General features: G+C 40.3%; 1 protein-coding gene across 1 annotated transcript; it reads left to right on the top strand.

The window, feature by feature from the left end:
* Positions 1 to 285: 285 nt before the first annotated feature.
* LOC133640692 (oocyte zinc finger protein XlCOF22-like) lies at positions 286 to 13324 on the top strand. The gene is made up of 2 exons (XM_062034255.1): positions 286 to 687; positions 11956 to 13324. Exons 1-2 carry the CDS (start codon positions 585 to 587, stop codon positions 13131 to 13133), a joined length of 1281 nt encoding a protein of 426 aa, XP_061890239.1. The 5' UTR covers positions 286 to 584; the 3' UTR covers positions 13134 to 13324.

The raw sequence follows: 13324 nt of genomic DNA, 5'->3' as shown, positions 1-13324 counted from the left end.
GTTTGGATGTTGTCAACCTGTCAATTGTTCTATTTAAACATGTTGTCAGATCTCGCGAGAGAAACAAGCAACCAGCTCTATTACTTCTTCTTCTTACTGGCAGTTTGCAGCCATGACTTGAAAGGTTCATACTGCCACCTACTGGACTGTAGAATGTAGTGTGGGCCATAGGACAGAAGGAGGAAATCCCGTTAAGAACCTGTGGAGGGCAGCAATACACCTAAGATGTTCTACTAGTCTGCTGGAAATAGAAAGAAGAAGAAAGAGAAAAACGCAAGATGGCGTTTGATGGAGAAAGTCTAAACGTGGGCATTATAGTTCTGTATTTTTTATCAGTGCATACATGTGCACATATATGTCGTTCAATAGAGTAAACATCGTCAATAATTGTTTGTATCCGGATACATTAGTCTGAGCGCATGTTGACGCTTCTTCGCTTGTTAGCTAGCTTAGCTTGTTAGCTGCTAACAAAGACGCGACACATTCTTACAACTACGCGCGGATTAAGAAGACAAAATTAGTGATCAAAACACATCGCTAAGCAGAGATCAAGTGTGAGTGTAAAGTGTTGTGATTGTGTGAAAATGTGCGAAAGAACGATAGCAGAGTACGAGGAGGAACTTTGTCCAACAAAAGAGGAGAAGGAGCGACAACATCAAAAACATCAAGTTGTGTTACACAGAACAGGTTTGTTTACTTCTTACTATCACATGTTTACTAACTTTATATTTATTTATTACTGCAATTCTTAAATATGTTGTGTGTAAGGATATGGGTGTTGTTGATGCACGTAAGTCTGGTACTTGCAACGACCTGGTTGCTTAGCTACCTGTAAAAATGAGTTACTTATCAATCAATCAATCAGTGTTTACTTGTATAGCCCTAAATCACGAGTGTCTCAAAGGGCTGCACAAGCCACAACGACATCCTCGGCTCAGATCCCACATCAGGGCAAGGAAAAACTCAACCCAGTGGGATGACAATGAGAAACCCTGGAGGGGACCGCAGATGTCCAGTCCATGGTGGATCTAGCATAATAGTGTGAGAGTCCAGTCCATAGTGGATCTAACATAATAGTGTGAGAGTCCAGTCCATAGTGGATCTAACATAATCGTGTGAGAGTCCAGTCCATAGTGGATCTAGCATAATAGTGTGAGAGTCCAGTCCATAGTGGATCTAGCATAATAGTGAGAGTCCAGTCCATAGTGGATCTAACATAATCGTGTGAGAGTCCAGTCCATAGTGGATCTAGCATAATAGTGAGAGTCCAGTCCATAGTGGATCTAACATAATCGTGTGAGAGTCCAGTCCATAGTGGATCTAACATAATAGTGTGAGAGTCCAGTCCATGGTGGATCTAGCATAATAGTGAGAGTCCAGTCCATAGTGGATCTAACATAATCGTGTGAGAGTCCAGTCCATAGTGGATCTAACATAATAGTGTGATAGTCCAGTCCATAGTGGATCTAGCATAATAGTGTGAGAGTCCAGTCCATAGTGGATCTAGCATAATAGTGTGAGAGTCCAGTCCATAGTGGATCTAGCATAATAGTGTGAGAGTCCAGTCCATAGTGGATCTAACATAATAGTGTGAAAGTCCAGTCCATTGTGGATCTAGCATACTATTGTGAGAGTCTAGTCATAGTGGATCTAACATAATAGTGTGAGAGTCCAATCCATAGTGGATCTAGCATAATAGTGTGAGAGTCCAGTCCATAGTGGATCTAACATAATAGTGTGAGAGTCCAGTCCATAGTGGATCTAACATAATAGTGTGAAAGTCCAGTCCATTGTGGATCTAGCATACTATTGTGAGAGTCTAGTCATAGTGGATCTAACATAATAGTGTGAGAGGCCAGTCCATTGTGGATCTAGCATAATAGTGTGAGAGTCCAGTCCATAGTGGATCTAACATAATAGTGAGAGTCCAGTCCATAGTGGATCTAGCATAATAGTGTGAAAGTCCATAGTGGATCTAGCATAATAGTGTGAAAGTCCAGTCCATAGTGAATCTAAAATAATAGTGTGAGAGTCCAGTCCATAGTGGATCTAACATAATAGTGTGAGAGGCCAGTCCATAGTGGATCTAACATAATAGTGTGAGAGTCCAGTCCATAGTGGATCTAACATAATAGTGTGAGAGGCCAGTCCATAGTGGATCTAGCATACTATTGTGAGAGTCTAGTCATAGTGGATCTAACATAATAGTGTGAGAGTCCAGTCCATAGTGGATCTAACATAATAGTGAGAGTCCAGTCCATAGTGGATCTGGCATAATAGTGTGAAAGTCCAGTCCATAGTGGATCTAGCATAATAGTGTGAGAGTCCAGTCCATAGTGGATCTAACATAATAGTGTGAGAGTCCAGTCCATAGTGGATCTAACATAATAGTGTGAGAGTCCAGTCCATAGTGGATCTAACATAATAGTGTGAGAGTCCAGTCCATAGTGGATCTAACATAATAGTGTGAGAGTCCAGTCCATAGTGGATCTAACATAATAGTGTGAGAGTCCAGTCCATAGTGGATCTAGCATAATAGTGTGAGAGTCCAGTCCATAGTGGATCTAACATAATAGTGTGAGAGTCCAGTCCATAGTGGATCTAACATAATAGTGTGAGAGTCCAGTCCATAGTGGATCTAGCATAATAGTGTGAGAGTCCAGTCCATAGTGGATCTAACATAATAGTGTGAGAGTCCAGTCCATAGTGGATCTAACATAATCGTGTGAGAGTCCAGTCCATAGTGGATCTAGCATAATAGTGAGAGTCCAGTCCATAGTGGATCTAACATAATCGTGTGAGAGTCCAGTCCATAGTGGATCTAACATAATAGTGTGAGAGTCCAGTCCATGGTGGATCTAGCATAATAGTGAGAGTCCAGTCCATAGTGGATCTAACATAATCGTGTGAGAGTCCAGTCCATAGTGGATCTAACATAATAGTGTGATAGTCCAGTCCATAGTGGATCTAGCATAATAGTGTGAGAGTCCAGTCCATAGTGGATCTAGCATAATAGTGTGAGAGTCCAGTCCATAGTGGATCTAGCATAATAGTGTGAGAGTCCAGTCCATAGTGGATCTAACATAATAGTGTGAAAGTCCAGTCCATTGTGGATCTAGCATACTATTGTGAGAGTCTAGTCATAGTGGATCTAACATAATAGTGTGAGAGTCCAATCCATAGTGGATCTAGCATAATAGTGTGAGAGTCCAGTCCATAGTGGATCTAACATAATAGTGTGAGAGTCCAGTCCATAGTGGATCTAACATAATAGTGTGAAAGTCCAGTCCATTGTGGATCTAGCATACTATTGTGAGAGTCTAGTCATAGTGGATCTAACATAATAGTGTGAGAGGCCAGTCCATTGTGGATCTAGCATAATAGTGTGAGAGTCCAGTCCATAGTGGATCTAACATAATAGTGAGAGTCCAGTCCATAGTGGATCTAGCATAATAGTGTGAAAGTCCATAGTGGATCTAGCATAATAGTGTGAAAGTCCAGTCCATAGTGAATCTAAAATAATAGTGTGAGAGTCCAGTCCATAGTGGATCTAACATAATAGTGTGAGAAGCCAGTCCATAGTGGATCTAACATAATAGTGTGAGAGTCCAGTCCATAGTGGATCTAACATAATAGTGTGAGAGGCCAGTCCATAGTGGATCTAGCATACTATTGTGAGAGTCTAGTCATAGTGGATCTAACATAATAGTGTGAGAGTCCAGTCCATAGTGGATCTAACATAATAGTGAGAGTCCAGCCCATAGTGGATCTGGCATAATAGTGTGAAAGTCCAGTCCATAGTGGATCTAGCATAATAGTGTGAGAGTCCAGTCCATAGTGGATCTAACATAATAGTGTGAGAGTCCAGTCCATAGTGGATCTAACATAATAGTGTGAGAGTCCAGTCCATAGTGGATCTAACATAATAGTGTGAGAGTCCAGTCCATAGTGGATCTAACATAATAGTGTGAGAGTCCAGTCCATAGTGGATCTAACATAATAGTGTGAGAGTCCAGTCCATAGTGGATCTAGCATAATAGTGTGAGAGTCCAGTCCATAGTGGATCTAACATAATAGTGTGAGAGTCCAGTCCATAGTGGATCTAACATAATAGTGTGAGAGTCCAGTCCATAGTGGATCTAGCATAATAGTGTGAGAGTCCAGTCCATAGTGGATCTAACATAATAGTGTGAGAGTCCAGTCCATAGTGGATCTAACATAATAGTGTGAGAGTCCAGTCCATAGTGGATCTAACATAATAGTGTGAGAGTCCAGTCCATAGTGGATCTAACATAATAGTGTGAGAGTCCAGTCCATAGTGGATCTAACATAATAGTGTGAGAGTCCAGTCCATAGTGGACCTAACATAATAGTGTGAGAGTCCAGTCCATAGTGGATCTAACATAATAGTGTGAGAGTCCAGTCCATAGTGGATCTAGCATAATAGTGTGAGAGTCCAGTCCATAGTGGATCTAACATAATAGTGTGAGAGTCCAGTCCATAGTGGATCTAGCATAATAGTGTGAGAGTCCAGTCCATAGTGGATCTAACATAATAGTGTGAGAGTCCAGTCCATAGTGGATCTAACATAATAGTGTGAGAGTCCAGTCCATAGTGGATCTAACATAATAGTGTGAGAGTCCAGTCCATAGTGGATCTAACATAATAGTGTGAGAGTCCAGTCCATAGTGGATCTGGCATAATAGTGTGAGAGTCCAGTCCATAGTGGATCTAACATAATATTGTGAGAGTCCAGTCCATAGTGGATCTAACATAATAGTGTGAGAGTCCAGTCCATGGTGGATCTAACATAATAGTGTGAGAGTCCAGTCCATAGTGGATCTAACATAATCGTGTGAGAGTCCAGTCCATAGTGGATCTAGCATAATAGTGTGAGAGTCCAGTCCATAGTGGATCTAGCATAATAGTGAGAGTCCAGTCCATAGTGGATCTAACATAATCGTGTGAGAGTCCAGTCCATAGTGGATCTAGCATAATAGTGTGAGAGTCCAGTCCATAGTGGATCTAGCATAATAGTGAGAGTCCAGTCCATAGTGGATCTAACATAATCGTGTGAGAGTCCAGTCCATAGTGGATCTAGCATAATAGTGAGAGTCCAGTCCATAGTGGATCTAACATAATAGTGTGAGAGTCCAGTCCATGGTGGATCTAGCATAATAGTGAGAGTCCAGTCCATAGTGGATCTAACATAATCGTGTGAGAGTCCAGTCCATAGTGGATCTAACATAATAGTGTGATAGTCCAGTCCATAGTGGATCTAGCATAATAGTGTGAGAGTCCAGTCCATAGTGGATCTAGCATAATAGTGTGAGAGTCCAGTCCATAGTGGATCTAGCATAATAGTGTGAGAGTCCAGTCCATAGTGGATCTAACATAATAGTGTGAAAGTCCAGTCCATTGTGGATCTAGCATACTATTGTGAGAGTCTAGTCATAGTGGATCTAACATAATAGTGTGAGAGTCCAATCCATAGTGGATCTAGCATAATAGTGTGAGAGTCCAGTCCATAGTGGATCTAACATAATAGTGTGAGAGTCCAGTCCATAGTGGATCTAACATAATAGTGTGAGAGTCCAGTCCATAGTGGATCTAACATAATAGTGTGAAAGTCCAGTCCATTGTGGATCTAGCATACTATTGTGAGAGTCTAGTCATAGTGGATCTAACATAATAGTGTGAGAGTCCAATCCATAGTGGATCTAGCATAATAATGTGAGAGTCCAGTCCATAGTGGATCTAACATAATAGTGTGAGAGTCCAGTCCATAGTGGATCTAACATAATAATGTGAGAGGCCAGTCCATTGTGGATCTAGCATAATAGTGTGAGAGTCCAGTCCATAGTGGATCTAACATAATAGTGAGAGTCCAGTCCATAGTGGATCTAGCATAATAGTGTGAAAGTCCATATTGGATCTAGCATAATAGTGTGAAAGTCCAGTCCATAGTGAATCTAAAATAATAGTGTGAGAGTCCAGTCCATAGTGGATCTAACATAATAGTGTGAGAGGCCAGTCCATAGTGGATCTAACATAATAGTGTGAGAGTCCAGTCCATAGTGGATCTAACATAATAGTGTGAGAGTCCAGTCCATAGTGGATCTAACATAATAGTGTGAGAGTCCAGTCCATAGTGGATCTAACATAATAGTGTGAGAGTCCAGTCCATAGTGGATCTAACATAATAGTGTGAGAGGCCAGTCCATAGTGGATCTAACATAATAGTGTGAGAGTCCAGTCCATAGTGGATCTAACATAATAGTGTGAGAGTCCAGTCCATAGTGGATCTAACATAATAGTGTGAGAGTCCAGTCCATAGTGGATCTAACATAATAGTGTGAGAGTCCAGTCCATAGTGGATCTAACATAATAGTGTGAGAGTCTAGTCATAGTGGATCTAACATAATAGTGTGAGAGTCCAGTCCATAGTGGATCTAACATAATAGTGAGAGTCCAGTCCATAGTGGATCTAGCATAATAGTGTGAGAGTCCGGTCCATAGTGGATCTAACATAATAGTGTGAGAGTCCAGTCCATAGTGGATCTAACATAATAGTGTGAGAGTCCAGTCCATAGTGGATCTAACATAATAGTGTGAGAGTCCAGTCCATAGTGGATCTAACATAATAGTGCGAGAGTCCAGTCCATAGTGGATCTAACATAATAGTGTGAGAGTCCAGTCCATAGTGGATCTAACATAATAGTGTGAGAGTCCAGTCCATAGTGGATCTAGCATAATAGTGTGAGAGTCCAGTCCATAGTGGATCTAACATAATAGTGTGAGAGTCCAGTCCATAGTGGATCTAGCATAATAGTGTGAGAGTCCAGTCCATAGTGGATCTAGCATAATAGTGTGAGAGTCCAGTCCATAGTGGATCTAGCATAATAGTGTGAGAGTCCAGTCCATAGTGGATCTAACATAATAGTGTGAGAGTCCAGTCCATAGTGGATCTAACATAATAGTGTGAGAGTCCAGTCCATAGTGGATCTAACATAATAGTGTGAGAGTCCAGTCCATAGTGGATCTAACATAATAGTGTGAGAGTCCAGTCCATAGTGGATCTAACATAATAGTGTGAGAGTCCAGTCCATAGTGGATCTAACATAATAGTGTGAGAGTCCAGTCCATAGTGGATCTAGCATAATAGTGTGAGAGTCCAGTCCATAGTGGATCTAACATAATAGTGTGAGAGTCCAGTCCATAGTGGATCTAGCATAATAGTGTGAGAGTCCAGTCCATAGTGGATCTAACATAATAGTGTGAGAGTCCAGTCCATAGTGGATCTAACATAATAGTGTGAGAGTCCAGTCCATAGTGGATCTAACATAATAGTGTGAGAGTCCAGTCCATAGTGGATCTAACATAATAGTGTGAGAGTCCAGTCCATAGTGGATCTGGCATAATAGTGTGAGAGTCCAGTCCATAGTGGATCTAACATAATATTGTGTGAGTCCAGTCCATAGTGGATCTAACATAATAGTGTGAGAGTCCAGTCCATAGTGGATCTAACATAATAGTGTGAGAGTCCAGTCCATAGTGGATCTAACATAATAGTGTGAGAGTCCAGTCCATAGTGGATCTAACATAATAGTGTGAGAGTCCAGTCCATAGTGGATCTAACATAATAGTGTGAGAGTCCAGTCCATAGTGGATCTAACATAATAGTGTGAGAGTCCAGTCCATAGTGGATCTAACATAATAGTGTGAGAGTCCAGTCCATAGTCGATCTAACATAATAGTGTGAGAGTCCAGTCCATAGTGGATCTAGCATAATAGTGGGAGAGTCCAGTCCATAGTGGGGTCAGCAGGAGATCATCTTGAGTGGAGAAAGGTCAGCAGCGCAGAGACGTACTTATCTTAGTCCATTTGTAAATAAATAGTTTTCCTAAATTATAGTCTCCTCACTTTAACCAGGCAGTCATTAGGACAAAAGACCCTGCGAGGACTTTGCCCTTTAAAAGGGAGAGGTTGAAAAAGGACACTATTAAGATGAATTCATCACATTTGCTATGAGGCATTTTATTATTAAATATTCTGTTCTTGTCACATGAAATCTTGTTGTTCCATTTTGTAATTTCAAGGGGAACTGCACCTTTTGGAATCATTCACAGTCCCTATGTAAGTTCAAGTTAAGGTCCCAACGGTAGTCACACACTACGTGTGGTGAAATTATCCTCTGCATTTTACCCATCCCCAAGTTCACCCCCTGGGAGGTGAGGGAGAGCGGTGATGCTGAGTGCAATGGGTCCCATTTTTATAGTCTTTGGTATGACTCGGCCGGGGTTTGAACTCACGACCTTCCACTCTAACCACGAGGCCACTGAGCAAGTCGAAGACAATAACACGTTTTTATTTTTTTATGTATTCTAGATAGAAAATAAACCTTAGCAAAAGTTAGCTAACATTTGAGTCATTCGTAGCTGCTCAATTCTGCCTATAAAGTGCTCTAAATAACACCCTAAAACCCTCATTAACATTTTAAATACATGATGTACAAACCCCGTTTCCATATGAGTTGGGAAATTGTGTTAGATGTAAATATAAATAGAATACAATGATTTGCAAATCCTATTCAAGCCATATTCAATTGAATATGCTACAAAGACAACATATTTGATGTTCAAACACATAAACTTTATTTTTTTTTGCAAATAATAATTAACTTAGAATTTCATGGCTGCAACACGTGCCAAAGTAGTTGGGAAAGGGCATGTTCACCACTGTGTTACATGGCCTTTCCTTTTAACAACACTCAGTAAAGGTTTGGGAACTGAGGAGACACATTTTTGAAGCTTCTCAGGTGGAATTCTTTCCCATTCTTGCTTGATGTACAGCTTAAGTTGTTCAACAGTCCGGGGGTCTCCCTTGTGGTATTTTTGCCTTCATAATGCGCCACACATTTTCAATGGGAGACAGGTCTGGACTACAGGCAGGCCAGTCTAGTACCTACACTCTTTTACTATGAAGCCACGTTGATGTAACACGTGGCTTGGCATTGTCTTACTGAAATAAGCAGGGGCGTCCATGGTAACGTTGCTTGGATGGCAACATATGTTGCTCCAAAACCTGTATGTACCTTTCAGCATTAATGGCGCCTTCACAGATGTGTAAGTTACCCATGTCTTGGGCACTAATACACCCCCATACCATCACAGATGCTGGCTTTTCAACTTTGCGCCTATAACAATCCGGATGTTTCTTTTCCTCTTTGGTCCGGAGGACACGACGTCCACAGTTTCCAAAAACTATTTGAAATGTGGACTCGTCAGACCACAGAACACTTTTCCACTTTGTATCAGTCCATCTTAGATGAGCTCAGGCCCAGCGAAGCCGACGGCGTTTCTGGGTGTTGTTGATAAACGGTTTTCACCTTACATAGGAGAGTTTTAACTTGCACTTACATATGTAGCGACCAACTGTAGTTACTGACAGTGGGTTTCTGAAGTGTTCCTGAGCCCATGTGGTGATATCCTTTACACACTGATGTCGCTTGTTGATGCAGTACAGCCTGAGGGATCGAAGGTCACGGGCTTAGCTGCTTACGTGCAGTGATTTCTCCAGATTCTCTGAACCCTTTGATGATATTACGGAGCGTAGATGGTGAAATCCCTAAATTCCTTGCAATAGCTGCTTGAGAAAGGTTTTTCTTAAACTGTTCAACAATTTGCTCACGCATTTGTTGACAAAGTGGTGACCCTCGCCCCATCCTTGTTTGTGAATGACTGAGCATTTCATGGAATCTACTTTTATACCCAATCATGGCACCCACCTGTTCCCAATTAGCCTGTTCACCTGTGGGATGTTCCAAATAAGTGTTTGATGAGCATTCCTCAACTTTATCAGTATTTATTGCCACCTTTCCCAACTTCTTTGTCACGTGTTGCTGGCATCAAATTCTAAAGTTAATGATTATTTGCAACAAAAAAAAAAATGTTTATCAGTTTGAACATCAAATATGTTGTCTTTGTAGCATATTCAACTGAATATGGGTTGAAAAGGATTTGCAAATCATTGTATTCCGTTTATATTTACATCTAACACAATTTCCCAACTCATATGGAAACTGGGTTTGTAAGTATATACTGTATGTAATGTAGTAACATTCATAATAACATGTAATATATACATGATGTAAGTATATAGGTAATGTGGTAACATTCTTGCAATATGTGATATATACATGATGTATATATTACATGTTATAAGAATGTTACTACTAGGGATGATACTCGAAACCGGTTTTCCCGGTTGTTCGATAAGAAAAGAACCGAGCCCTCGGACTCGAATCCCTTTTTGAGAACCGGTACCCGTTATCGAGACCACTATAGTAAAGAAAAAGAGTTGGTTCTTTATTTGAATCGCTGGGAACGAATCCCGTCCCGACCAGAAATGCCCCTTGAGACATCACAAGAAATGACGTCACGTAGCTCAGTCATTAGGCGCAGATAGCGAAAGCAGGAAAACAATGGACCGGAAAAAGTGCTCCAAGGTGTAATAAAGTTCAAAACAAAAGGTATAATTCAATGAATAACTTTACTGAGAGATTTGAGCAGGGTACAAACACATGACCAACACTTTTACGACCAACCGGAAACATAGCAACCAGGCTAGCAACGCACCTCCTTTACGGCAGCTGTCGCAACGTTCTTAAAGCAACCGCAGCAAATACATATATGACATCTCCCTTTTTTAACTTTTGTTTTTCTGTCCTTGTAAACAAAACAAAATCACACTGTATATGTGTTGTCTGTCTAACTATAAATAATGCAGACGAGGCGTGTTGGCTGAGTTCTTGACGTTTACTTTCACAGCGTGCTCATAACCTCATTCTTAGCTGCCGGGTGACGACATGCAACAACACTTTTCGGGGCTACCGCGCATGCTCGTCACTCCCGTTGCATGCTGGGTAGTGTAGTTGTTATATTCCCTAGCTCATAACATAACATCACATCTATCTATCTATCTATCTACCCTAAAAAGAAATAATGTTAACTCAATAAAGTGGATTTCTTTTTTAGCTTTAACTTTTCATTTTTTAGCACTGTAACCAGATTTGCAATCAACTTTTCTCTTCATAGAATTTTCTTTCAATAAAGATCATTCATTAAAGTGCAAAAATGTCAAAGCATCATAACAAACAGTTATATCAAATAGCTTTTTTAGCTTTTTTTAGTCTATTTATACCTGCATTGTCCTTTCCATCCTTACACTTTCCATCATTGTAACTGAGCTACTGTGTTGAACAATTTCCCCTGTGGATCATTAAAGTTTGTCTAAGTCTAAGTCTAAGTCTAGCAGCAGAAGTGCACTTTTTGGAGAGCTGTATTATTTTCAGTTTTGTGCCCAAGGGACTGATTTTATTTAACACTATATTATTATTTATACACCTATAGTGATCACAGAGACAGGTTGTTTTTGTGTTACTGTATATATTTGTTTTTCTGAAAAATCCCACTTAATATACTTTGGGTAACAACAGTCAATATTTATTTATTTTGTTTTATTTTTTTAGGGGGGTAACAGTCAATATTTATTTATTTATTAGATTTTATTTTTTTGTTATATAATAAAAGTGAGCTTTTGTTAAACCAAATATTGTGTGTTTTTTTCCATATACAACAACCTAGCTGGACTCGATAAGAGAATCGATAAGGAATCGGTTCGATAAGAGGATTCGATAATAGGCTCAAACTCGATAATTTCTTATTAAACATCATCCCTAGTTACTACATGACATACATGATATATATCCATATTAAAAAGTCCTGTCGTCCTGGTTTGTTTTTCTTTTCCTGTGAATAATGTTGTAAAGAGCAGCGTGTTTGTGGGTCACTGAGATTTCAAGACAGTTCATATGATAACTTGTTTTTCCTATGTGCATGTAAAAGTACTGAATGCATTGTGTGACTGATGAAAAATGGTGTGTTTGTCTTGCAGACGTCTGTGAAGAACATCTTCACCCTGAGCAACAGAAGTGGAGGTTCAGGATGCGGCCCTCCCACATTAAGAAGGAAGAGGAATACCCACTGATCCCCCATTTTAAAAAGGAAGAGGAGGACCCACTGACACCCCATTTTAAAGAGGAAGAGGAAGACCCACTGACACCCCATTTTAAAGAGGAAGCGGTGGATCCACAGAGCCCTGACATTAAGGATGAAGAGGAGGACCCCCTGACCCCTCACATTAAGGAGGAAGAGGAGGAACACAGCATCAGTCAGCAGGGAGAGCATCTTGAAGGACTGGAGGAGGTTGTCACCAAGATGCCAGTGACTGGTGTCCCTGTGAAGAGTGAAGGTGATGAGGTCAAAGGTGAAAGTGAGGAGAAGAGAGAGGCGGAGCCTCCAAGCAGCAGCTCAACTCAACACATGACAACAGAAGCTGATGGAGACCACTGTGGAGGATCACAAGCAGACAAGCTCTTAGCTCCACTATCAGATAGTGAGGACACAACGTCACACTCTCCTGACACTGATGATGAAGACTCTAAAGATGATAAGACATGTCACACTGACAACACACACTTCACATGTTCTCACTGCGACAAAACCTTTAAATACCATTGTCGTCTGAAAGTACACATGAGAACACACACTGGAGAAAAACCTTTTTCATGTTCAATCTGTGGTAAAGATTTTGTTCGAAGGCACCATTTCAAAGCACACATGAGAATACACACTGGAGAAAAAACATTTATGTGCTCAATTTGCGGTAAAAGATACACCGAACAAAAATATTTGGTAAGACACACAAGAATACACACTGGTGAAAAACCTTTTATCTGTTCAGAATGTGGTAAAGGGTTTTCGCAAAATGTCTATTTGAAAGCACACATGAGCAAACACACCGGAGAAAAACCTTTGTCATGTTCGGTCTGTCATAAAGGTTTTATACAACGCGGTGAGTTGAAAAGGCACATGAGAACGCACACTGGTGAAAAACCTTATACATGTTCAGTATGTTGTAAAAGTTTTATACAAAGTCCGCATTTGAAAGTACACATGATAACACACACAGGTGAGAAAGTGTGGAGTTGCAGTGTGTGTGGTGAAAGATTCTCTTATAAGAAGCAGTGTAAGAAACACAAGTGTGCTGGTGAGAACAGCAGCAGCAAATGAAGATGCAGGATTTGAAATAAACCGTCAAAACTTTCACTTTGACTTTCTAACAACATTAGCACATAGATTCTAACATTTATAGATTAGATATTTTCGATTTTTGCTTTTTTCAGTCAAGTACATGTTTTAATATACATCATTGTGTACTTGTATTTAAAAATGAACACTTTGACTGTAAAGGTGAGAATAAA

Source organism: Entelurus aequoreus, linkage group LG23 (genome assembly GCF_033978785.1).
Source record: "Entelurus aequoreus isolate RoL-2023_Sb linkage group LG23, RoL_Eaeq_v1.1, whole genome shotgun sequence".
Taxonomy (NCBI): domain Eukaryota; kingdom Metazoa; phylum Chordata; class Actinopteri; order Syngnathiformes; family Syngnathidae; genus Entelurus; species Entelurus aequoreus.
This window is presented reverse-complemented; position numbering and strand designations above follow the sequence as displayed.